Source organism: Parus major, chromosome 2, assembly GCF_001522545.3.
Source record: "Parus major isolate Abel chromosome 2, Parus_major1.1, whole genome shotgun sequence".
NCBI classification, from domain to species: Eukaryota; Metazoa; Chordata; class Aves; order Passeriformes; family Paridae; genus Parus; species Parus major.
In genome coordinates, this window is record NC_031769.1 from 118746145 (window position 1) to 118773758 (window position 27614).

Here is a 27614-nt window from a genome sequence, read left to right on the forward strand (position 1 = left end):
GCTCTACACCATACTAGGCAATTTGCATGTCCATGTATTTCTTCACAAGGCATGCCTGCCTAGTCTTCAGCTGATTTGTACTACAGCAAGATCTAAGCATCCCAAACAGAAGCCCTGGTACCAGCTGACTACATGGAGTTCTTACTAGCTACTGGCTCCCAGGTGCAGACACCTGAAACACTGCCATGACTAGAAATGACTAATGGTCCTAAATGTTGAGATGTTCTTTAACCTGTGGCTTTAAAAATCAGACCTTCCCTGAGATGTATGAATAACTCAAACTGGAACAAGTACAACTTAAAAAAATCATTAAAGAAACAAAAGAAAAAACCCCAAGAATAAACTAAAACAAAAACCCTCAAACAAAAACACCAAACAAACAAAACAAACAAACACCAAACAAAAACCACCCCAACAATAGAAAAGAAAATAAATAAAACAGAAAATGAGAAAGTTTTCTTGGCTGACTATTTGCAATTTTTTTGTACTTTTTTAAAGTTGTTCTAATACACACATTTCCTAACTGTGTCAGTAGAGAGAGAAGTTGTGTCAGTATGTTCCTGAGGACTAATATGTTAAAGACACCAAGCTGAAGCTTTGTTAGAAAACCAGCTACAACTGTACACAATAATAACTGCTATAATCACCAGACTCAACTCCTGCTTTTCTCTCTCTTGAGTATTTTATAACAGAATTATGATCCTTGTATCTATAGATACCGTCCTTATCATCACCATGATGAGAAGACTCAGGCACAGTGATCAGGAATTACAAAGTATTGGCAACCACAAACACAGACCTCATGTTGTGTCATCTACATAAATATCTGTGTAAAATATGCACCAGACAAGTGATTAGTACCTAAAGCCAGCAAAGCTCACCCTGTCCATGTTCAGGGCTTGGAGTACAGCTTTAGACACAAAATGACCTTGAACTGATTTTTATTTTGTGGAGAAGTTAAGAAAGCTTTCCTCCCTGGTAATGGTGTTTCACAATCCTCCTTCTGCGCTTCCTTGGTCTGATTGCAGCTCCCCTGATTCCTATCACTGACTGTGGATCTCCAAACAACATAGTTAAATTTAAATCTAGGCAACATCATACCCGTCATGGCTGTCCAAAACTGGCTCCATGACATTTCTACAAGGTGTGGAAGAATAAATGATGGACTTCTACACTGCTAATAGTGGCCAACCTGCTCTCCCAGCTTGCTTTGGAGCTTGCTCGAAGTCTGCACTTAAGAGCTGGCTTGCATCCAAGCACTTCATTTGTTAGATTATTTGACTCTAGGACCAGATGTGCTAAAATGCTTCCAGAAAGAAGAGCATTTTTCCCTACAGTGCTCATGGTTCTTTGAGATGTGCAATAACCTGCATACGATAAGCCTGCTGAACGCAGTAATGAATTCAATAATGTGTATTATCATAATGCTCAGGATCACAGATCATGTTTTGGAGTGCTACTGTGCCAAAAGTTACCAGTCTGAGTCTGTGGCCTATTAAAGTACCCAGGTCTGAGGGGAAACAGTTTCCCTTTCTCCTTCAGATTAAAGAAACAGAACATATGGCTGTATTTCTTCAAAGGCATTCCTACAGGGCACTGCGTGGTCCACTGGGGACATAGCTGTGTGCACGGTCACTGAAGGACCTGTGAGGAAAGTCACTTAGTCTCCTGTGGTGTTACTGATACCTACAAAGGAGAAATTTTCAGGCTGATGAAAAGAGGATATATGTCCCTGTCATGAAAAAAGGTCTCCTTGAGGGCCAGAAGTGATTTATAGAATACATTTGCTTCCAGCAGCAGGGAGTCAGCCAGGTTTCACCTGTAAGAATTGAAGGCAAAGGCCAAAAAGGAACTAATGTTCAACGAGTTCTGCTCCATGATCAGGCACTATGGATGCTTTATGGGTATTAGTTGTTCCCTTTCTTATTCCCTTGAGCTCTGACAATGATCTCCCATCTTGGAAATCCCTGTAGTGCCTGGTGCTGATACAGAGTGTGTCACCATTTGCTTTAGTGACACGGGAGTCTGCCTTGCAATGTGGGCCTTAGCAATCCTTTATGTTCCTTTAGGGAACAGAAGGGCTCAGCATACTGCTGGGTGTCAGACATCTCCATCACATTTCAAGTGAAAAAATTGTCCTCCACACAAGTCTTGATATTGAAAAGGAATAGGATGGAAAGGTAGAGTTGATAAATACTCATAGTCTAATGACTGGGGGCCACAACAAGAGCAGGAACTTCCACATAGTAAATTATACAAGAAACAATGCACAAAAAGCAGTTTTCATTTAAAAAAAAAATTGATAGTTAATTTCTCCCTATCAACTTCCAGATCTGAGTAAATTCAAGCTAGCAGTTACATACTTGTAAGAGTCCTGGAAGGATTTATTGCCCTGTGGGTGCAGGGAGGAGGTTTACAAAGCAAGCACAGAGCACGAGAGTGTAAGGACATAAATGCTGTTTATTCTCTGCTTTAAACTATGAGAATATGCATCTGTGGAAGACACCATCTCAATGCTTCATTAAAGCTGGAAATGTTCCCATACATGTAATATGTAGGATTTGCAAAGTATTTCTGTATTAATCTAGCTTTATTTAATGAAGAAACAGAGAGATGGGCTTCTCTTGTGCTGCTCCTTGGTGCCTGAGGCCTGGCTAACCTTGTTGGTGGCAGGAGGCCAGGACAGAGGAGTGAAGGTGCTGCCTGGTAGCCAGGCTGGGATGGGAACACCTTGGCCACTGCCTGCCCTGGGCTGGTGGCCCAGCCTGCTGTGGTTAATGGCAGAGTTGAATCTTGTGGAAATCATATGCAACTCCAATACAGGCAACTTTCCAGAGGAGTCCATGCACAGTAATATGCTAATATTCTTGAAGGTTCATGAATGTGAAGTAACACCCCTTTCTTGATATCATAACACAGTTATAAGGCTCATAACTCATATACAGAAGATATTTTACTCTGAATTTTCATCACAAATATATTAGATGTGGAACACCAAGTGGATTTTAAGTAACAATCTCAGAAGAAATTCATCAAGGTCATCATCATTAATTTTTAGAATACAATTGACCATTATAATTTTTTTTTCCCCAAGGAACCAAAGGTAATGCTTGACAGTAGGATGGTATACACCTTATGACATTCCCTGATCTTTTATCACTGAGAGAAATATATAAACTAATGCAGTCTGAAAACTCATACCATACTGCCATTCATTATAAATTACTACCAAACACATATCATCACTTTGCACAGACTCCACAAACAGACGTGAATTGAATATAATGCAACCCGCGGGTGTGCATTATATATCCTTTACAAATGGCAGAAAAATTAATGCTATTCATGACCATGCATCTATATATTTGTCAAAGGTGGGATAATTTGGGGTATTTTTATAGTATCATTAGAATCTTATTTTAAACCTTCCCACAAAAGCCTACGCCAAAAAACTTGAAATGAACAAACAGAAACAAAAGTCCCAAAAGAAAAAAAAAAACAAAAAACACCATGAAATAGAACTACAAATTAATTTGCTTTTAATTACTTCAACAGAAACAACAACAACAAAAAAGAAAGTATTCTAAGTGTTAGGTATGATTAGACAAAAAAAGACTTACTAAGTGACACATTCAGCTTCAGTATCTCTAAAGGAATAGCTCTAATGAGTTGGTGTCATTTTAGAACAAAGTTTGCAAAGCACTGAACTTTTTCAAATAAGATGTTCCTTATAATTCACTACACCAATATTCCTTTAAGATACCTGGCGATAATGTGCACCTGATATGCCAAAAATTAATAAATACTTTTATAAATATCAATATAAACATATACAACCATTAAAGATGCAGGTAGAATTACGAAATGGTTTTTGTTGGAAAGGGCCTTAAAGATCATCCAGTTCCAAGTCCCCTGCCATGAGCAGGGACACCTCCCACTAGACCAGACTGCTCAAAGCTGCATCCAATCTGGCCTTGCACCCTTCCAGGGATGGTGCATCCACAACTACCCTGGGCAATGTGTTCCAGTGTCTCACCAACTTTACACTGAAGACTTTCTACCTAACACCTAATCCAAATCCACCCTCTTTCAGTTTAAAGCCATCAACCCTTGTCCTGTCACTACACCTTGCAAAAAGTCCCTCTCCTGCTCTCCCCTCTATGTACTGGAAGGTCACAATCAGGTTTTCCTGAGCCTTTTTTCTCCAGGCTGAACAACGCCAACCCTCTCAGCCTCTCCCCATTTGAGATGTGCTGCAATCCTCTCATTACCTCTATGGCCTCCTCTGGACTCACTCTATGCCCTTCTTTAGTTGGGGTCCCAGAGCTGGACAGAGTACTCCAGGTGGGATCTCAGGAGGGCAGCATAAAGGGGGACAATCACCTCCTCAACCTGCTGGTCATGCTTTTGATGCAGCCCAGGACACAAGAGGCTTTCTGGTCTGGAAACACATATTGTCAAGTCATGTTTAGCTTCTTGTCAATGAACACCTCCAAATCCTTCCACCCAGCACTGCTCTCAATCCAGTCTCCTCCAGATTTACCCAATCCAGATGCAGTACTTTGCACTTCGTCTTGCTGAACCCCCTGAGGTTTGCATGAGCCCACCTTTCAAGCACTTCAAGGCCCCTCTGGATGACCTCTTCCCTCCAAAGTGTTAACCACATCCTCTTTGTTGGGATGTACCATTCCTGAGCTTGGAGGAGCTGATCCTTGAATATTAAACACTTTTCTTGGTGTTCTTGGATCCCCTTTAGGAATTTACCCCATGGTCCTGACAGGTAGATTGCTTAAGAGGCCAAAGTGCAGGGTTGTGAGCTTCCTGTGCACTCTCCTTGCTGCCCCGACTATCTTAAAATCCACCCTTTCATGGTCACTGCAGTCAATCCTTGAGCTTCACATTCCCCACCAGTCCTTCCTTATTGGTGAGAAGAAGGTCCAGCACAGCACCTCTCCTTGTTTTCTCCTCCATCACTTCCAGAAGGAATTCATCCTCAATGCATTGCAGAACCTCCTGGATTACTATGGTTTACTGTGTTGCACCTCCAAGAGATATTTGGGTGGCTGAAGCTCACCATGAGGACCAGGAATTGCTAAAGTGAGGCTTTTCCTGCCTGTCTATAGAGAGCTTCATCCACTCAATCTTCTTGGTCAGGTGGTCTGTAGCAGAGCCCCACTTCATGTCCCCTGTCCCCTTCTCTCCCTTTAATCCTGACTCATAAGCTCCCAGTTGGCCCCTTATCTATCTCCAGCCAGTGCTCCATGCACTCCAACATTGACATCCACTGTCACAGAGGGTCACAGGCCCTCCTTGTCTCCCTGCCTGTCCTTCCTAAACTTTGCACATTTTCATTCCAACACTCCAATCACAGGAGTCTCTGTGATGCCAGTAAGATCACAGACCTGCGGGCATGCACATGCCTCTAACTCCTCTTGTTTTCTCCCCATATTGTATGTGTTTGCATAGAAGCATTTAAGATGGGCCCCTGATGAAGCCAACTTACTGGCTGGAGTGGCTGGAATTCCTTTGTGATGCTCTTCAGGTGCTTTTCTGCTGAGCTGTGATCCTTCTCCAGGCTCTGGGTACCTATGGCTGCCGCAGCCATCATACTGGTAGGAGTGGGACAGATTAAGATTCCTCTCCTGCAGCAGCTTTAGTTTAAAGCCCCATCCCTCAAGCCTTTGACTGAAGATGCTCTTCTCCTTCTCTGACAGATGGAGCCAATCAGCTCCACCCAGCACAACTTTGGCAGGTAGGTCTGCTGTCCCTGTCCTTTCTGCAGCCTGAGGTCTGCACTGCAGTCTCTCCCTTCAGCAGCCCTGTCTGTGTGGAGGCATTGGCCACAGTCAGGTGCAGATGCCCCATCAGAGCTGCAGCCTTTGCTCTAAGATGAGTGCCCACCATTCTGCCTTGGGAGTCAGGGGGGATGAGAGCCCCTGACCTGTGCAGATGGCTACAGAGCGGTGCTTGGTTGCTGGCAGACTTCACGTGTCCACACTTGGCCAGTGGATGTCCCTCCTCTGAGTCGTCCTCCCTGCGCACCCTGCCAAGCAAATGCCACACCATGACCTGTCTGCCTGCCCTGGCCATGGCGCTCCTGGCCACAGTGCTCACTAGGGCTGCCAGCTTTGGGAAGAGGGATTGGCCACCATTACTCCTGGCCTTGCATGTGCCAGGGCAGTAAGCCACTCTCATAAGAGCTGCTGGCTCCTGGTGGGTCTCTGCTCCCCTGGGGTTTCCCTGGCTGAGGAACGCCCCTGTAAGCCATGCTCTCCTGCTCTGCCCTAGAACACTCCTGCACCAGAGCTGATCACCTCAGTGGATGTCAGGTTTCAGTCCTATCATCAAGCTGCTCGTTTCCCCAAAACACTGGAGCATGCCTCCTAAAATACATAATATGTGTAATTGCTCTATATACACCTTTAAAATATTATACCTTATTATCCCCATCAAAACATAATCAGCATGTAAAATCAAACATTATTTTCAGATGAGGTAACTGGTTCTCTTGAGAGCACTACATCAATGTAGTTATTCCCTCTTGCACACAATTAAAATTCAACTATAAAACAGAGAGTATGAGGTATTTAAATAAACAACTTCAATACTGAAAACCTAAAGCTCTTGTTTGGAAACCCAGATACAGATTTTTGGAAGCTAAATTTTTAGAACATGGCACTATCTTCTACTATTTAGCTTAGTTCACTTCTATAAGTTCATTATGAAATTACTGCTAATTCAAGAAAACACAGTTTATTATGGCACTTAGATCAAATTATACATAAGTAAGCATTAATATTTTCCTTTTCAGTATGTTAAAAATCCTGTCATACCCCTTTAACATGTTTTTAAGGAATGTTCCTAAAGATCAGAAATTATTTGCTATTACATCACTTTGGAATTAATTACTCCAAATATATCTGTGCAAAGTAAAGGAAATAAGCAATTTATTTTATTTTTTTCAAAGCAATAAAATAAGAACTAGTACAAGGGCGCAAATCTAACCGTAGCTCACCCATCCAGAACCAGAATACTGACTTCAGAGCCAGATAGTGAGATCTGACTGAATTTTTTCAATGAGTTTGAAATTTTCAATTACAAATATTACTGCTATTTTAATTATTATTACTATTACATAAAGAACAACATACATGAAAATAAATTATTAATTTACCTGGCTGTACCCCCTACTAAATTAAACTGATACACATTGGCATAGATTCACTTTATACAGACTAAAAATTGACTGCCAAAGTTTAGAATTTAACCTAATAACACTACTAAATCTCTAGGCTGAGCTTTGAAAAGCCAGTTAGGGCACACATCAATCAAACTGTGCTTCAGAGATCACAACTGCTGCAACTCTGTCCTTTGCATTCAAAATGTTCAATCAGCATTTTAGAGGAAGAAAAAGTATTTTCACTTGGATCACAAGAGAGCTATTCTGATTATAGAGTTTTCTGGAATGTGTTGGATAAAAGAATATTTTTATTTAAAAACATTAACTTGTGGTATCTGGAAAAATGTGCATCAGAGGCCAAAGTTATGACAGATGATTGCCTGCCTTTAAAAGTGGCCTCTCTGTGTGCCAAGAAGGGTTCCCTCTGAGCCTGGGTGAGACAGAGGGCATCAGCTTTCAGGTTCCCACTTTGAATTAAGCCTAGACTCAAAGATACATCTACTCTGTGGGTTAGATATGTTCCAAATCCAGCTTTGCTGTTCTTCATACCACTGCTGGGCAAGGATACCCAAGCTCTGCAGCTCTCTGGCAATGGTACCTACAAACATTTTCAATCCCAACAGCCCAGATACTTGTGCTCATGAACTGGAAAGCTTAGACCTGAGCTAAACTTTCAGACTTAGTTCTTCATCAGTGAGAATAGATGCTTTAAGCCTGAGGCATATCCAAACCAAATCATCCACAGTTCTCATGAAAGCCTGTCAAGCTGTGAGCAGCCTGAACTTCCAAACCACCAAGCAAGGACTTTTGAGTTTCTGAGATGGGTGTGAGGAATCTGCCCTGAGGTCACAGCCCTTGGGAAACTGGCAAGCTGTGCTAGTTAAATGGTGGTGCTCACAAGAATGACAAACTGTGGCTCCAGGAGGACGCGCTCCTTCAAGAGCACCACGTCTCTGCCACACCTTCAAAAAACTGTCATTGCTGATGAACTGAGAGCCTCAGCCTGTGATGAGGTCTAGCCCTTACGTGCTGCTTTCTGTAAAGTACAGTTTCTCTTATGCCCTTTCATTGTGTACTCTGAAGGCTTGTCCATGGACACCACACATGCTCTTCACTCCTCAGACAAGGCATGATCCTTCAGACTGGAGCTCATGTTCTCCAGACACAAGGATTAGAGCTCGTGCACAAGGACACACGCACAGCTGCTCACTCCTGGGTGCCTCTGTGTATGAGGAAGGCAGACCAGGGTATAGACACAAACTATTACATCTCAGTTTGGACATACAACATAAACTGGCTTGTTTTGGTGGAAATGCAAAGAATCAGGCTTATCAGTGAGCCCCTCGGCCTTCATGTACCACCTGGAGCAGTTTTCTCATACACAGCTTCAAAGCTCTTGAGTGAATGAACTATGGTGCTGTATTATTAAGGGTGCAACATGTCTATTAGCAGAAGATAATCTAGCACCTCTAATGCTAATAATCAGGGTGATTGATTAACTTCCATTAAAGTCAGTGAGGCTGACAATTGTGTATGAAGTAGCTAAATATCTGGCTCTGCATAGCAAATAAAAACACTTTGAACTTTATTAAATATACTGCTAAAATACAGGAAGAGTAGTACTTTTTCATTGTGCTCTGGTTAAAATGAAATATAACAGACACAGAGTTGGAAAGTAACTAGCATTGTCATATTTTTAAACAAATCTGAAAAATAATTCCTATACATGCAACACATTGATGGTACTTCTTATATCCAAAACAATCATATCTTTAAATACAGCTACCTTAATGAAAGAAAATGCTACTTTAAAATTTAAAGAAACCAGCTATTTTACTGTAAGTATAAAAAATAAATACTCTGAGGAATGGAAGGAAAAAAAAACATGTTCAATAATTTCATTACGTTCTAAGATGCCAAATCATCTGTGAGTGGTTTCTTTTTAGATGAAAAGAAATCAAAATATAGGACAGATGTTGGACAAACCACATTTGAGGTCTATCACACACTGGAATTTTTCAAATTATTTTGGCTCATCTATTGAATAAGGTGTATTTTGCTTGATTTTGAAAAGGGAAACATCAGGAAATATTTAAAGGCCAATTGCTGCCAATTAACTTTGATCAGTAAAAGTTGCATTTGAATCTTTTAGATTCTTTTGCTGTCTGGAATAACACACTATTCTAAAATCTAGCAAAACAACAACTTGATGATTAATGTGTGTTGGCAGCCCCACCACAAGCTTGCTTAACAGCTGGATTTTAAATAAACAGCTGTCTTCACTATGATGGGAAAGAAATCTGACTGTTTTCATGTTTTTGTGTTATTAAAATGTGATCAGAAATTGTTTTTTTCCCTTTTAAGATGAAACATCCAGGCACTGCAGTGACGGTCTCTTTCAGCAGTCTGGAGAACTTTGGAACAATCTCCCAAGAATCGCCAAACCATAGGCTGTGTAGGCTAAAAAAGCCCTTGGCAAGGCTCCCGCAGCTCCTGGCTGCAGGCAGAGACACCCTGGCACAGAACACCCCGTGCCTGCTGCAGGCAGAGCAGCCCCAGGAACAGCCCAAGGACAGCCCATACAACATTAATGATGTCCCTCGGGGCTAAGGTAACACTGGCCCACCGTGGGATGTAAGCAAGAAATCCGTACCCAGCCATCAACTGCTTACAGAAGCTGGAGTTTAATATTTAATGGTCTGTGCAGACTACTGAATTCTTTATGTTTATAGGTTCTTTCAGTGTACCCACTTCTGAAACCTGTCTACTGTCACTGTAAGTGCTAAAACCTGTGAGGACAAAACTCTACCATTTTAACTGTAGTAACCTTTGAAAGCCAGCGCAGACATTTAGTGTAGATATTATTATATATCCTAATGACTAAATGATACAGCTATTTTCTAGGCATTTCCATATTGAAACTCTGCAAATAATTGTCAAACCATCTAACAACACATAAAACCAGACAAATATTAAATATTAGATCATCTCTGTGTGTTTTAAAAAATGAACACTTACTTCTAAATCATTAAAGAATAGATGTGTGTCCGCCAAATTGAAAATCATCTCTTCCATTCGGAGTCCAAGGGACACAGAAGTGGGAGGATCCTAAAAGAAGAAATTAAGCAAATATACCATCAATACTGTGCCTAACATACATTCCCAAATACAGACTGGGGGAACAGCTTTTCATAACATACTGCTTGTATTAAATGCAACATCTGCTTTGTCAGTTTCGGTTCAGTTACTGTCTCACCCTGTACTACAACACTTCCCAGTAACACTCAAAAATATGACTTTAACTCAACTGACTCCCTGACTTTGCTGGGGGACTTCTGTGGTCACCCTCGTGCATCCCCAGCACTGGCTCTTTGCTCTCTGTGCAGAAAGGGCAAATCCATTTCATCTAAAACCTCTCCAGATTCTACAACTGTTCACGAGTTTTATGATCAACCAGGGGTATGATGGTACAATTGTTACTTAAAATAAACTCTCACTGGTCACAAATGACAGGATTCAGTCCTGGGACTACCTAGTGACTTTAAAGCAAAGAACTATTGATGTTTTATTTGCAAATGGCAATTATATTTAAAACCACTCCTTGATTGTCCATGAACCCAGGCCTTAATTATGTTTCCGGTTTGGCCCACCCATGCAGAGTGAACAAAACTATTGTTTGTTATTAATACATAACACACTTCAAGTTCTCTACAGAAATTACCATAACAACTTATTCCTTACTGAGCTAATAAACTCAAAAAGCATGTTCAGCATTGTGGTTACCAAATGCATTACAGATGTTTGTCTTGTTTTGATTTTTTTTTTGGTGTTTTATATATTTTCAATCTGAAAAATCGAAAAGAGAGCCTAATACATACATTTGATATAGAGTTTCTCATTTATAATGCCAAGTCTATCCAAGTGCACAGGAGCATGAGGTCGAAAGAATATGTTAAGCTATCCCATAACAGCCTCTATTAATAATGTTAGTTTGTTAGGAATTATATTTTAAATAGAACTGAAGAAGTGACAACCCATATTTTACTTAAAATAAGCTAATATTCTAAATTTGATGACAAGTCACAGTTAAAAAGCAAGAGATGTAGTCCTTAGTTTCTTTTTCCACCTCTCAATCAAATTAATAGGTGCTTCAACATGATCTCTGAACTTGTAAACATTTTTCTGTAACTACTGGTTAAAAAGGCAAAATGTGTCAGTAGTAAGGAGCTGGAAAAGAATGGTGATTTGGCAGACTGTTTGCCTTCTGGAAATGCCAAAACCCAAGAACTGCTATCCAGCAAAAGAATTTTTGAAATTTCAAATCAAAGCTACATTGAGCAGACAAAACATCTATTCTTGAACTCACAACCTTTAAGAGTTTTTTAAAATAAAAAAAAAAATAGTCCTTATAAATGGGGGAAAAAGTTGCATCATGTTATTTTGATGGATTTTGCCCTTAAAATAAGTCTTCTATTGAAACTGGAGCAGCCAAAAAAAATTGGCTTCTTAATTCAAATGGAAAGACTTTAAAATATGAACAAAAATATTCTGTCTCTCTGTTTTAATATTGCTCTATTTCTAGACCTACGCCTTCCTCTGCTGTACTTTTGTAGGCATGTGAGATGGAAAGCAGGTGGTATTTTCTCTCTAGCTAGACCTGAGGCTTCTTCTCCCTTTGGCATTTCTGCTTATCTTTATGCCCAGTTAGTGCCTCATCATCCTACACAGTTTATCGGGCTTCTTTTTCTTAAACAGATTTAAATTCAGATTTCTGTTGTGCCTGAGCAGTAACAGAAGCCACCTCACAGAAGCCTCTGCTTTAGTTATTAAAGGAATTAGATGAGCTAAAGGTCTAAGATGCAAACCAGGATCACTAGCTGCATCTTGATTATCAACTACTAATGCAACAAGGTAGAAATAATTTCCTTCTGACTTCCATCCTTAAATAGGAACATCATTTTAAAAAGCAGAATAAATGGGCAACAGAGCATAATATTGGTTATGAACCCATTTGACTAATTTTAAATGACTGGCTGCAAATATATAGTTTAAATTTCAGTGTACACGACTTGCTATTTTTATTATTGAACATTTTTATCACATTTTTGAGTCAGTAAAAAGAAGTTTTTGTAAAGCTTTCTAACCATTTTACTCCAAGGTATTTTTACATGACAGAAATAAAACAGAATGGTTTTCTCCAAAGTAATACTAAAATAATGTCATTAATTAGGTTAATTTAATTAGACAGAAAAAATGTAAGAAACTCATTGGCACCTACTGAAAGTGTCAGATTAAATAACACAAAAGCTAAAGGAAGAAACAAAATGGATTGCTTTTCAAAGAAAGCTTAACTCCTCTATTAAATAGAATATTTTTGTATAAGAAGTTCCACTTAACACAAAAACCATGTTAAACTGTGGCTCTTGGTAGATACATATTTAACAGAAGCAAAACCCTTATCTGCATTAGCATTTTAAATATCTGTGTAGTCACAAACTTGCAACTGCTCTAATGAAAAGCACAAGAACCTTGGTTTAAAGCACCATAGTACATCAAACTCTGCCATCAGATATTACAGTGGGGGCTGTAAACTTGAAAAAAAGACAAGGCTAGAACAAGGTTTTAAAAAAGTAATCCCATACCAAGCCTTCTTTTGCAATTTTAAGCCACTAATTGCTAACTAATTACTGTGAGGTGTCACACAATGAGTAGGAAAGCTAACAATCTCTTCTTGTTGCCTGGGATTTGCAGGTTCAGTCAGTGCCTTTTCAGGTATGGTCAAAATCAGGTACAAATCTCTGAGGGAGGTACAGTTTAACTAAAGAAAAGAAATACCAATGTCAAACTGCTTAAGTAGGCCTTTTGTTTTGAATACTGGCATTGGAGCCAAAATACTGCCTGTATGTCATTTCTAAATTCTACCTACTTGATTTCTTTGTTTTGTGGAGAAACAAGAAGCTGAAAAACAGGAAAGTTCACTTTGGGTACAAGGCTTATTTTCCACTTAAGCCTACAGGTCACAAATGAAGGGTTAAGTGAAACCAGGCTTTGTTTTTCTCTATCTCTAAACTATATTAAACCACAATAAAATAGCTTATAATTTAAAGGAAAATTCCTTTAAAACCTCTGCTTATAACTGCTTTCACTGAGGATGGAAATGTATGTAAAGATCACAGTACTCTCTGCCAATTGAGATATATTTTCACCTGCTCCAAGATCCTAAAGGGTTCCAACTTTTTCCCAATTCCAAAACTTAATCTGTACTAATGTCAGCTAAACTAACTGGTAACTTTATATTTGATCAATACAGCTCTCTCTGCACATAGTTAAAAAAACCCAAAAGCAAATGGAAATGTTTTGTTTCTCTGTCTAATCTTCTGGAAGGGCATGTTCTTAGAGTTTTATATATTTCCATTAATATCACTAAATTCAAATAATCTTTAAATAAAAACGTACTTTATGGAGTCATTTTTGTCATGACTGTGCAAACTGAAAAATAAAGGTATTATTTTGTTACACCAAAACTGAAGGAAAAAAGCAGGAGGAAATTAGAGCACAATAGGAGCTAAAGGAGAGCAGGTGATAAAAAACAGATGAAAAAGTAAGAAGATACAGAAAAGGCTGGCACAAGGAAGAAGTTAGGAGGAATGAGGTAGAGAATTAGGCAAAGAAAATCGACCCCTTCAGCAGCAAGGCCGCACATCATTCATAGTCATTCACCATGAAACTCGCTCAGGCATTATGAAAAGAGCTGAATGCCAAGTTGCCAAATCCCCTATTATTTAATTAGGACATTTTTGTTTGTTTGAAGATCCAGCTTTTGTATTTTAATGATTATGTGATCATCCTAGATTTAATTTTTTAAAAGGGCACTTCTAGCCCTCACCATAGTGCAGATTTACAAGAGAACATGATGTCAGATTGCTCATAAACAAGAATACAGATGAAAAGAACAATAATTCTCCTCAACTTTCTTTTATTTCAGATTAATTTATGCTCCAGACTTCTGAATTTAAAGGCCAGTAATCAGGTAAACACTCTTTTAAAAACATGCATCTGCTGCTGCCATAAATAGACCCTAAAATTCTCATATTTTAGAATGTTTGCTTTGAATATTTGACACTGTCTTTCTCTAACACCCTTGGAAATCGCTAGCTGTTGTCCAAAGCTGTCAATAGCCCAAGAGAAACTCTGATTTGAATGAAACCTAAGAAAACATAACCAGAATGGCACAGTTTCATGACATCATCTGAGAGCCAAGGACAGGCATGTTGCTACCCCTCACCAAAAAGGATTTGTATTTATCCAGAGGTTAAGCAGTAACGCCATCATTCCTCTCAACATCAACAGTTGGCTGTCATTTAGCAATGCAGGAATATTGTTCCAGCAACCAGAGCCAGCTGGGCAAAAGCTACATCTTATGTAAACAGTGCCAACAGTGATGGAGCTGCACCCAGGAGTCAGCCCCCTCCTTGCAGAGCACGTATTTATATCTCTTTGGAACTGAATACCAGCCACTTTCCTCAGCTTCAACCATCCAGCAATAAAGTGTTTACGTTCAGGCTCCAATTAATGAATCCACTACAGGGAACTAGTAACAAATGGAAAAAATATGCTCACATTAGTACTTCTATGGCAATGACTAATTAATTAGGCTTTTCCAGTGCTACTCTGCTGACCAAAAGCCAGTGGTGAGATTCTGTCGTCACACCTTTTTTGTGAGCACTGGGATTTGTTCTCCTCATTCTGAACTAAATTGTAATAGCTTTTGGGATAACACACAAAAGCTGGTTTTGGTCTGAAAAATGGAAAATAACTTTTGGTAAATATTTAATACTCTTCTGTAATGCTTTTGTTCATACAGATCCATACAGTAATTGTTGAAACATTTAAGTTCTATGTTTTTTTTCTGCATAAATATAAACTAACAACACCTAGGAAACCAAGGCTGTTGAATTAACTAAATATAAACTAACAACACCTAGGAAACCAAGGCTGCTGAATTAACCTGCTTTTCTGACATATAATGAAAAAAACCTAATTATATTCCTCAAACAGGTACACTGCTATTACAGTAAACATTTCTGCAAACAAACCTTACCTGAACAAGCAAAAAAGGTTATAAAGTTACTGCTTTAGATTTGCATACTGCTAAAAGCTATTGAGAGAAACTCAGAACCTGACCCAGGCACAGACTGAACTGGAGGTAGCTTTGCCCTTCACTCAGCTGAGTGTAGGGTAAAACCTTTCAGTTAAAGCTAAATTGAAGCTTTACAAGAACACAGAAGCATTACATGAAGCCAGACAAAACTATGTAGCTGTTCTTTACATGTAGAATTCTTGAGGTTAACAAAAAATCACATTCCAGTTATAACTTTGAGGTTGTAACTGCAGTGAGGTTCACTCTGATGAGGTGAACATAAAAGGCTATAACAGATTTTAGCAAAAGCTGTCAGCTTTCAAATACAATCCTGAAAAAAAGAAGTCTGATCTCATAAGGACATTCCATTCATAAACTGTCCTTATTCACCTAAAATCATGTTTCTCTTCTGAGAATTACCAAGGAAATGCGCTGTCTATAGACATATTCATCAGTTTCGTTATGATTTATAGACTGTGCATAATAAAAAGATTTTACTCAAAAGAGGACTGTCAAAAACACCAGTCAATATTTAGATTAAAAAAAAAAAAAAATCTAAGGTAAAAAATTTAAGACTAATCTGGCCACATCCAAAAGCATTCTTCCTCTTTCTCTCTCAGTACAGAGCACAGCCAATCTGTCATAGCAATCATTTCTGGAAATTCTTCACTCTCTGAGGGGATGTAGACTTTTGCAGATTGTTATTATATCACAGGTTTCAGACAACCTGTATCTACAAACCAAACCTCAAGTGGTCCAAGTATTATTCCCAACACTATTTAAATATGTACTGAATACAAGAGCTGAGTAACTGCAAAGAATGATGTGTGAAACACCTTGATATTTTTTTAACGCCAGTACCAGTGTGCCTCTAAAAATCAACTAATGTTCTGGAATTCCTTGTGTATCAACCATAAACCAGCAAATATTACTGAACATTTCCATCAGTTTCTTGACACTTACCCGTCCATATCTGTTAGCATAGGACCCTGTAAGCAAGGAATGGAAAATGATGATTGTCTCATCCAAATCCCAAATGAATACTCTCTGTAAAAAGAGAATCAAATCAATGTGTTCTTTTGTGAAGCTAATACTTGAAATTAAAGTTAAAATTTGAATCAGTAGGCACACAAATGGGAAAATTATACTGAAATGGCTGCATATTAAAACCATAGCTTCCCTGCCATTTATTTTCAAAACTAACAAGTTGTTTGTTTTTTTTTCCTGGGTAGGGTAACACAATCTATTATCTTTTTACTACAATTGCTATTATATAAAATCCTTGTATTAGAATAGAATTCTAGTATCATCAAATATACACAGAAAATGAAACTGTACAATGCAGTTTTTAAAGCTTGATGTGAGATAGAAACTGAAATAAATAAGGAGAAGCATCTCAAAATTAAATCTTCAGGTTTAGAATTCTGTATTTCTGCATGTCTTATAAAAGAAAAGTCTTACAAAAATTTATGTAAGTGCCCTTGAAAATTACCTCTAAAATCAAAACAAAGCAGATTGCTGCTAGGCACTTAATTTCCCTTAACTTATGTTAGTTGTAATGCATTTTATGAATCTGAAGAACAAAAACTATGAACTTGGATGCTGTATATATGAAACTTATGGCATCAGTAAAGAATTCTTATGCTTAAAGACAATGGAAAATATATGTTTTAAATTTGTTCTCCGACCACACACAAAATGATAACTTAATGAAAAATAAAGTGTTCAAATACAAGTATTTTAAATCCTGGTGAGATTGTATTACCCATGATGACAAATGGGGTAAGCTTCTGGAAAGGAAAAGTAATGCTGTGTGGACACTCATAGCTATGGTGTGTCATTGGAGATGTGTTCTCAACATAAACCATGGGCCACTGGGAGGAATGTGAACATAGCATGAGAGAATAAACCCCACTATTGTGCTAGAACTGTTTCCTGACCAAATGAAAACCTTTCTTTGCCTTGGGAAAAGCTTGCTCCTTTTTTTTCTTTCTTTTTTCTTTTCTTTTCTTTTTCCTTTTGTTTTGTTTTGTTTTGTTTGTTTGTTTTCTTTGTTTAATCAAAAGGAGAAAGAAACACCCAGTATTTTTCCAAGAAAGTAGGAGCTCTTCATGAAGAAGGTTCTTTAGAAGAAAAATTCTATTATCTATGAAAACGCTGTTAGGAAAAAGGGAGCTTCAATTCCACTTTGTTTTTGTTGTATAAAAAACACTTCTTCGTGCAAAGTAATGATAAAGTTCTATAACAGGCCTAAGACATTTAATATAAAGTACCTCCAGATCAGAGTCAGGTGGTGGTGAAGGATTATTGTTTCTTCTGCCACGTCCACGTGATTTCCCATCTGAGCTACGACGCAATCTATCTGAATCTGAATCTTTAATGGGGGTTGATGGACTGTGGATTGTACTGTATTCTGTTGTAGTAGAGAAAGAACACTTTTACCCTTCAGTTCAATGTTCAAAATGTTCAACTTGTTTACACAATACCCAATCCTAACTAAAATAATTATATATAAAACGGTAAGTGGTAATATTGATTCATAAATTAGTTCAATCTAGCTCAAGTTATGTGTGAAACAGACTGATAAATTATCTCAGTAAACACCTATGAAAGACTCAGTAAAAAAAAACTTATTTGCTTCATTCCTTCAATTATTACAAGACGAAACTCTAAACAAACAATTCTAAGGGATATCAGTTTTTCATAAAACAACAGTAATTTAACTCAAGCTTTTCAAACTTAAGTACATTAAATGCTTTAAAATAACCTGTCATGGGGACAGGTAAGAAAAAATCCAAGCAGGTGTGAAAAAAACCCAGAGATATAGAAATGAAAAAAATTTCCAAATTGCCTGGTTGGAGACACTTTTAGATTTCTACATTTGAGCCAGAAGAATTGGATTATTCTTCAATACAGCATAAATCATTATTTTCCTATGGTAATTTAAATTAATAGGTGTTAAATATTTATCAACTATGAAGATGATATTTCTAGTATTTTTCAAAGGCCTACACAACACTGAACATTTCCAATGAGTACCTTCAAGACAGGCTATAAATCTTTACTATTGTATGCTAATTATTATGCTTCAGCAACATTTACTTATAAGAATATTTACTGTTATTGAACAGGTGAAAAAAGAATGATGATTCATGTGGCTAAGATCAACAGAGTTTTTCTGACAACATGCTAGTTTGAAGATATTTTGCTGCTCTTAAAATTGATAGACTCTATCATATTGAATGCTTGCACATTAACAAAGCAGACACTGAGCATCAATTATCATTCCCATTAATTTAATTAGCAGTACCAGGGTCCTTAGAAATGCAACAACACATTTTTACATCTCTTTTGAAAACCTCCTTTCATAGTCTGAATTTCACAAATACTTTTATTTTGATGGTCACCATGATTTCTTTTGTTTTTCCTAAAAAAATTACTAGTAAAGGCAGCTGAAATTTTCATGTTTCTCAATTTCACTGTTCAGTTAATATTAGCTACTCTTTAGAGTTCAGTAGATACAAAATTTTTCATTTGAATCTGCCTAGACCATGGCATTCCAGCTTGAACAGACAGGTATACTTCTCACACAAGGGATTCTCTCTCCTAGGAAAACATCCTGTTGAGGTCAAAGGTTAGATTAAGGAGGAGACTCTGGACATCTGTGTAACACCACATATGCACATTTACTCAAAATAATAACAGTTGCTTGTGCTGAACAAAAGGAAAAGGTCTTGAAATTCTCATGCTCAGCCTTCAAATCTACACTTCTTGAGAATTAGCATATCTTACATATTTCACATTAGATATTTACCTAAATATTTCAGGCTACATCAAACAAATCAGAACAAGTTAAGATGCAACTCAAGGTTAAGGAATCTTCTGAAGACATCTGACTTATACTAAAAGAGTGATTCTATATGTGTCAAACAGCAAAAATTATCCAGCCACATCTATCTACACATCCCAAGAACATATATCTTTTCCTATGACAATGCACACTTTAGAATATTTATGTAAAGTATTTAAACTTTGAATGCTGACTGCTCTATCACCTACTGTATTTAACCATAAATAAGAATTGTAACAAATAGTACCAATTTTCCCAGTTAAACATTATTTTATTAAAATCTTTAATTAAAAAAAAAGAGAAAGAAAATAATGCACAAAAGCCTTGAAGTAAATTATAACCCCATGAAATAAACAAACCAGAATTTCTTCAACAGAAATACTACAAATTCTAAATATGTACTCTAAAATTAAGATGTAATGAAAAATTGCATTTCCTATTGACTAATTTAAATTATGTCTGCTTTTGGTCTCTGACACTGTTTTTAGGAATGTGGCTTTAGTTCCTAGTTTTAGAAATTCTTCTCACAGACATGCTATGCCTAAAGGTTTCAAGTATGAAACTTTCAGGAATAATACTAAAAAAAAATGGGAAACAGGTAAGATGGAAAGAGTATAAACAAAACTCCATGACAAATAAACAAAGCAAACCTAAATGAGTGAGGACACAGAGCAGATCATGGTGGGGGCAAGGAAGAAAGTCTGTCTGTAACAAGCATCCAGCTCTCCATCTTTACAAACACCTTTCAATTGTTAATACATCATTCAAAATTTTAAACACAGGGCTGCAAGTTTGGGTGGAGGCTCATTTCCATTTCCTTTCACAGGTAATCTCTATGGATGCACCAGACTCTCACCTGACAGAAAGACTCCCAGCCCTGTCTCAGGACCCCTTCTTGGGACTCCTGTACTTCCATCACTCCCAAGAAAGATTTTTCTGTCCTGCTTTTATGGATCTCTCCAGGAAATCTCTGCTGCTTGGACAGCTGTGTCATCAGAACGTACAACTTCAGCATTCATTACAGCATGAGAAGTTTAATCTGTGAAAGTGGGGGAAAAATGATTCCCTTCATTGTATCTTCATGCATTTGAAGACTGTTCACAGATCCCCTTTGTTGTTAGATTAATCCTTCCCTGTCAGTCTTCTTTGCTAGGCTCTGATTCTCATTCTCTAGTCTCACCAAACTGGACAAAATAATACAAAGCATCAAGCAAAGCTTGATTTCCTGAATGTTCTGCAGGCTACCCTCCCTTGGACACCACTTGGCTGGAAAAAATTTGCAATTTCTACAGTATTTCCATAAATATTAGATTCAGCATTCCTATATCATCCTCTGAGAAAGAAGTGACATTGAACTGGCTGTATCTCAAAGACCTGGCCAAAGCTTGCACATGACAGAATAAGTGGCATTGCTAATACCTGCATGTTCTGCACTCAGGAGATCAGTGTGTTACAAACAGTGTGACAATGGCAGTAACCAGTGCAGGGAAACAGGACATTGTGTGCAAGAAATTATTGCATGTACGTGAGGGGAAGCCTCTGTGTGCATGGCTGGTATCAGCTCGCTGTCCAATGGTCGCTCTCAGGGCCTCATAAGGAAACCCAGTTACAGAATACAGTGCCCAGCTGAGCCCTGAGCCTCGACAAGCCCAAGCCCTGACAAATTCTGGAGAAAGAAAAACAACAGCGGCTGAGGGTACTCTGTGTGCCACTAATATTTGAAGTACTGAGAGCGGTCTGCAGGGAAAGGTAGAGCCTGCAAGAAGCTGCCAACATTCCCCATCCCACATTTGTGCAGTTCATCATTCCTGCCTAAATGTATACCTCACACCTGCTCCTATTCAGATCACATCTCCATTTTTTGAGTTCTCATCCTGTCTCCAAAGAACTTGCAGCCCCTCTCAGCATGGTGTCATCTACATATTTAATAGGCAAACACATTCTGTTCCGTCACCTAAATGATTAATGAAAATGTGGTCTGGTGCTAGGCCCAAGGCAGACACGGAGGAATGCTGCTGTAGCCATCCTTCTATTTTAACAGCGAGCTCTCACTGACTTCTCTCTGGACATGATTTCCTAAACAGCTTTTTGTCTTTCTGCTGTAATTCCTGCCAAACTGCTTTAGCCTAGCTTGCTTTTAAAATTGTTAAGTGGAAAGATTTAACAGCCAGGGCATCAAAAGACTTGCTGAAGTCAATTTACATAGCCACAAACCATGTTATCACTATATCTATTACTCTACAATCATTGGCAAGAGAAGGTTAATTTGTTCAACTTCAGCTGACTTCATGGTACCAGACATATTTTAATACTAGCCAAGTGAAATGATGATTTTTCTAAAGCACTGAATTCAATTTTATCCTGTCCTTGAGCATCACAAACCTAAGTAAGTGCAGGAGAAGACCCTGCCCTCCCCATAATCATGAGCAGAGAAGTGGGTGGGGATCAGATCCATTGCCTGTCCAACACAAAAGCAAGATCACCAAAGGGAGCTGGTAGGAGAGCAGAGCAGAGCAGCCTGGTTAAATTCAAGGAGTTCAGATAAGGTATGAGATTTGTACACATTTTGTCAAGAAAACCCCAGTGCAGGCTCTCAAAATATTACATGGGTTCAAGAAGGGCCTAAAGACACCTCTGGAAGTGAAGGATTCAGGGGTGCTACAGCTGCACCACGTCAGCAAGGTGGATCTGTGGGATCAGGCAAGTGGTGGCATCTACATCAGACACCACTGGCTGCCTCTGAGAGGTTATTTCAGTGCAAGGATCTAGTCTCCTGGGCATCCTCAGTAGGGGCTGGAGGAATTAGGAGCTCTTCTGGAGGACACCTTCCAGGTTAGCTATGATTGGAAGGACTCCACATGGGTGCCCTATGACTGCTCTGCTGAGCCAAAGCTTCACATCAAAAAAGATCCTACTCAAAGTTAAAATGCTAATGCAGGCACACCCTAAACACACAAACAACAGCAGGTCTGGAAATCCCCTGAGACAAAAACATTTGGGATCTGGAAAAGTGCTTAGGGCAAATCTGACCTAAGCCTAGTCTGTCTTTGATGCTCCCGAGGTGCCTGCTGCTGTGGCAGGCAGGGTACAGCCCGGTGGATCCATCAGTCTGGACTGCCACAGCCACTTCTCTCTGTTGCAATGCCTTCACAAAAATTGTATTAACAACAGATATATTGTATATATAACAAGTATATAGTAGCAACAGTTATTCTTCTGCATCCATGGACTCATCATTTTAGATCTCCCTGCTATAGCAACCCTCTGCACTTTGCTCCAGGCAGACACTAAATATCATAGCTTATTTCTGTGTTACCCACTTCTGAACCTTGGATAAGTGTAAAAGACCCACTCTTGACAAGCAGTCAGAAAAACCCCCAACATTTTAAGCCCAGATTCTATAAATTTCTTATTTTCCAGGTGTGACTGGTACTCCCCTGCTTCTGACCTGGTAGCAACCCCTGTGGTATACGGTGACATCCAGCCTGACAAAAACATAGCTGTGAGGAATGAAATATGCTTACATTCTGGCTTAACTGAAATACATGAACCATACTGTATCAGACTTTCCTCTATGCTCCAAGGCACCATAAAACTGCAACTTGACACACACAGCAGTTCATAAGCTTATACTTCCCTTTATACATCACTCTGGGCAGTGTGGATGGTTTTGTCACACTGGACAATTTTCCATCATCTCAGAAAATAGAAACACCTTGATTATTTATGAACAGAGAGTACAGCTGCAGAGATAGCATTTGCAACACCATATTCTGTAATTAATTTCTGTTTGTTGTGAAAATCCCACAACAGTAATTGCTGCATTTTCTTACTGTTGATTTCAATGTACAGCAATAGTGTTCGATGACAAATCTGAGGAAAACTGACTATGCCAGAAAACCCAAAATCAAGTGTGTCTCTAGGTAAATCCAGCTGGTGTGTGTGTTTGTGTGTGGGCAGAGCTTTTGCTGCTGCCAATGGCATTGCAAATTTTGTCAGACTTTTTCCCTACTACACTGAAAGGTTATGCAAAACAAAGTAAACATACATTATCAAAGTAATCATATCTCATGTCACAATGTAAATTACAAGGATGAGGTGGGTCTAGGGTAGTTAGTACAGTCAAATGTCTCTGAAAGTAGCTATGTACAAAAATTTTCCATTTAGATTGTGCCCAGATTAATGCTTCCCCTTAAATCTTATACTTGATTTTGCCAATGTTATTTCAACTCCTATGTACCAGAATAAAAATAAGTAATTTGAATATGTCAGCCTTACACTATGATTTTCTTACTTTTGCATAATTAAAGTTTCCTTTTGCATAAATAAAGCTAAACACAAATTCCATGAGCACTTATACAAACTTCTACTTGCATACAACTGGACCAGGATTAAACAATGCAGTAGAACCACATGTATTTGTGGATTTTTATTTTTTACTTGTCTATTAAAAAAAATAGTACTGTACTAGTAGTAAGTAAAAGCACTACATGAGTATTGCAAGAAATACAATAATGCCTGCTGGCACAGAAATATATCTCTAGTGCTGTTTTGACAAAATGTCAAAATCTTCACTTGAAAAACAAATTGAATGTTTGTATATTGAGAATTAAGATCATGCTATTATAAACTTGACAGAAACTCTCAACAGTCTGTTAAAAATAGAGGCAAAAATGACTATTTATTTAAAAGCCTGGTTGAGGTTTTGATTAAGGATTGCATATTTAAAATAATGACAAAATATCATATATAACAGTATTTATAAACTATATGTGTCCACAACCCAAAGTGGTCCAGATTTTTTTTTCTCCAGCATTCTTCATTGAAGAAAAAGGTGAAGCAATCCATAATGATCCAGTAGTACCTGTATCCTTACTCATTATTCAGTTTTCAAACTGAAATTTGAAATCATTGTTACTTTTAATCCCACCAAACCGAAGGAAAACATCCCAGGAGAACAACCATTATGAGAAAAGCAAAACCAGTACTGCATTTTGCCATTCCTTACTGTATCCAATTTAATTTCTTTTTTTACAAAATTTTCCATTATTTTCCTTCCTTGTATAAATATATCCTCTAGATTTACTCTTCATTTATATTTACAAAAAAGAACAAACATTAGAATACCAGAAATGTACTACAAATATAGCTGCATCTCTTTCCATACAGGTATTAGTGAAAAGTTGCCAATATAATTTGTACTCTTTCACTTTTCCATCTCTAATTTATTGTTATGAAACATGATAAGAAAAAACTGTAAAAGTTGCTTTCCCTTTTGTAATACTAAATGTGATATAGTACTTAAGGAAAAAGAAGTTTAGTCTTTAAGAGCAAAATAGTGACCCATGCCTGAGACCAAGTTTTGTTGGCTGGCATAGCCCTTGTGAGGTTTTTAATCTGCATTGTGAAGTATGTGAGTAATATGAAAAAAACCCCAAACCTTCCAGTAATATATTAAACACATTTATTACAGAAACCAAGGAAAATTAAAGAGATTGAATCTCAAGAACAAGGCAAATATCTCTCGTGAGAAACACTGTTTTAATAAGTTATAAATACATCATCATATGAAATAGAAGGATAAATTCAGCCTTCCTAACTCAATGAAAAAAAAAATAAAAATTGCACAAATCAGGAATTTTTTATTACCAGCTGTGATGATGGAGTTGAAATATTACAAGAGAAAATTATTATGGCTTTAGAAAAGCCAGGGGTTTTTTTTGTATTAACTCTTAGAAATACATGTTATGAATTTATGTTACTCTGTTATATTCTATTATGTTATGAATCTATGTTACTCTAAAAAGTTTTGAGCATCAGGGTAGGCACAGTGGATGGGGGCATAACTCCATCTCTCTTGGGTAAGTTTCAACACTGGCAAACAGCTGGAAACTAAGTAAGAAAACAAAAAGGACAGACATCCACACAGCACTAATTCATCCCCAGCCTCCAGTGATCTTGTGCATCAAGAATTTCTTGCTGTCTGTGTAAATTTAATATTTGAGCTGTTGTATTTGAACTGGCATAAACTTTTTGCTTCCACAACATCCTGCAACAAAGGGCTACACAGCTTACCTACATGAAACATAAAGAAATACGGTTTTTGTTCACTCTGAACCTATTTCAATGAATTTGAATATTGGAAGGGAGAACAAATATTTGCTCATTTATCTACTTCTATTCTCTTTTATAATTTTAGTTATTATTACTTATCTTAAATACTACAGCTTAGACAAAAAAATCAGTAACTTTCTGATTACATCATAAGAAAAACACAGGCTTTTGTTCACAAGAAAATAACATTAATTTGTATATCTGATTTATGGATACAAATACTATAAACCTCTGGGCAATGAATGGTTTTGTCCTGACTGTGGTACAAGAAATTTTAAAATCCTGAAAGTGAAGAGAAAGAAGAAACACTGAGCATGGAAAATCTCAGGTTCTTCTTCAATAATCCCTGCATATTCTGGATTGCATAGCAAAAACTTTAAAATTTAACTAGTAACTGAGGGAAACCATAAAAGGATTATTTTATATTTGGACAAGGAATTAAACTTATTTCAAGTGAAATTATCTGAGATTTCTGAGTCTGCAAAACACTACTAAAAATGTCACAAGAGCACATAATTACTTTCTCCCTTTCACATTTTTCTTACCAGACTCTTCTGTTTCACTTATTGGCATAAATTCATAGAAACCACCTATGTCTGTCAAATTATTCTGGTGCCTCTGTAAAGTCTGAAGGCTGTTCTGTGCTTGTCCTGGCATAGTTCATAACCACATGGATTACATGTTTTTTTTAAAATATAGAAGATGTCTAAGGATAGACAGCTGCAATTCGCAGCTGGAGCCCATCCTACTAAATGTGATGGCTCTGCACTGCTCCCCACCATCCCACATATGAAGCATTCCAGTTGTGGTAAAGAATCAGCAGCCTAACTTGAGTAGATTTGGCAAAACAGCCTACAGAAATTTATTAATTGTAGTAAAAAATTGTGTAATTTGCTCTTTTGTTCTGCATTTTTGACCCAGCTATGAATTTCCTTCTGTTGAATACACCTTCCACTTGTCCCCACTCCCCCAGCATTCCCTTTCTACACGCTGATCCCTGTTTTCTTTGAGTCCAGCCTTGCTTTTTCTTCCAAGCAGACTGTGTATGAGCTCAACTGAGGGTTAGTAATAAACTTCAGCAAGAAAAAAGTACAGCCATTTACACTGTCCAAGGAGAAATGGCAAGCACAGCACTGGATTCACTGACAGGTCCTTCCTTCCCTTCTACCAGCACTGAAGGTTTGTGAAGCAGCAAAAGATTCTTGCCTAATTTCTCCTTAGGAGGCCAACACTGGTATGTCAGCCACTTTAAACTGCTTTCATACCACTGGAGAGGCTTTGGCATCCCAGATTTAAGACTGTTGTTAAACTGAACTCTAATGAGAAGTGTTCATCTCTCTCCAGTCAATACAGAAGGAGCCTAAATGGGCTTGATCCTAACTTAAATGCATAAAGGAAAAAAAATGCATAAAGAAGAATGGAGATTTTTGGCCATACTTCTGCTGCTTGCAACCACATTGATGGAGATGATTTTCATCAGCTCCTTCTAATAGAGTGGTCCACCTAATATGCAGGTTCACCTAAGTGTGCCTCTGCCTCTTTTGTCTCTTAAATATGTCTCTTATGCCTCTTAAATATGCACACTTACTATAGCTTTTAGGAAGTAAATGCTACAGTAAAGATCCATGACTTTAGAAAAATACATGCAATGATTTTGCAAAAGATTGAGACACAGATGATAGAATGATTCAATTTTAGTATCTTGATAACAACTAAAACTTTATCATCTCAGGGTTAAGAGGAACTTTATTGCTTCCAACTTAACTGCTTCCAATTTAAAAAGAAAAACAAACAAAATAACAAGAAAACAAAAGAAAAAAATTTCCAAAAAAGTGAAAAGCAGGAAAATTATGCAGGCATCAATATGCATCCATATCTAAATGCCACAGACCCAAAAAAAGCTCTCCTATATTTTAGAAAAATTCCTTTTTCAAATGCAGTGCACACACATGACCTTGTGTATATAAACACATACACCTGCTGTATTTTCGTCCGTACTTAATTGCAGCAAATGTCTCAGAGACAACAGTGCATAACATTTTCTTCAGGTGCACACCCATGCAGAAAAGCAACAGAGGCCCAGCAAATGATAGTAAAATTTAGCATTGCACATGGAAGATCAGTCCCATCAAGTGCTTCAAGAGAACTAAAACCAACCTCATCCCAAAGAAGTCTGAAACAAAACCACCTGACACCAGTGACAAATCATAACTGCTCCTTCCTGTATTACCAAGAAACACATCCACAGCCTTGGACAGACTTCACACTTCATCTACTAATGACTGACATGATTGCTCTGTTAAAAAATGGATTTAAACTTTTTTTAATAA

The 27614-nt window shown here is 37.9% G+C and overlaps 1 protein-coding gene across 4 annotated transcripts in view; it reads right to left on the reverse strand.

The window, feature by feature from the left end:
- EYA1 (EYA transcriptional coactivator and phosphatase 1) overlaps positions 1-27614 on the reverse strand; it is a 90153-nt gene that overhangs the window by 28466 nt on the left and 34073 nt on the right. For all 4 annotated transcript variants that reach the window (XM_033512294.1, XM_033512292.1, XM_033512293.1 and 1 more), the window contains exons 10-12: positions 17594-17733; positions 16284-16367; positions 10199-10288 (exon numbers count right to left, since the gene is read on the reverse strand). In XM_033512294.1, the coding sequence (XP_033368185.1) occupies positions 10199-10288; positions 16284-16367; positions 17594-17733 (314 nt within the window). The remainder of the gene's footprint in view (positions 1-10198; positions 10289-16283; positions 16368-17593; positions 17734-27614) is intronic.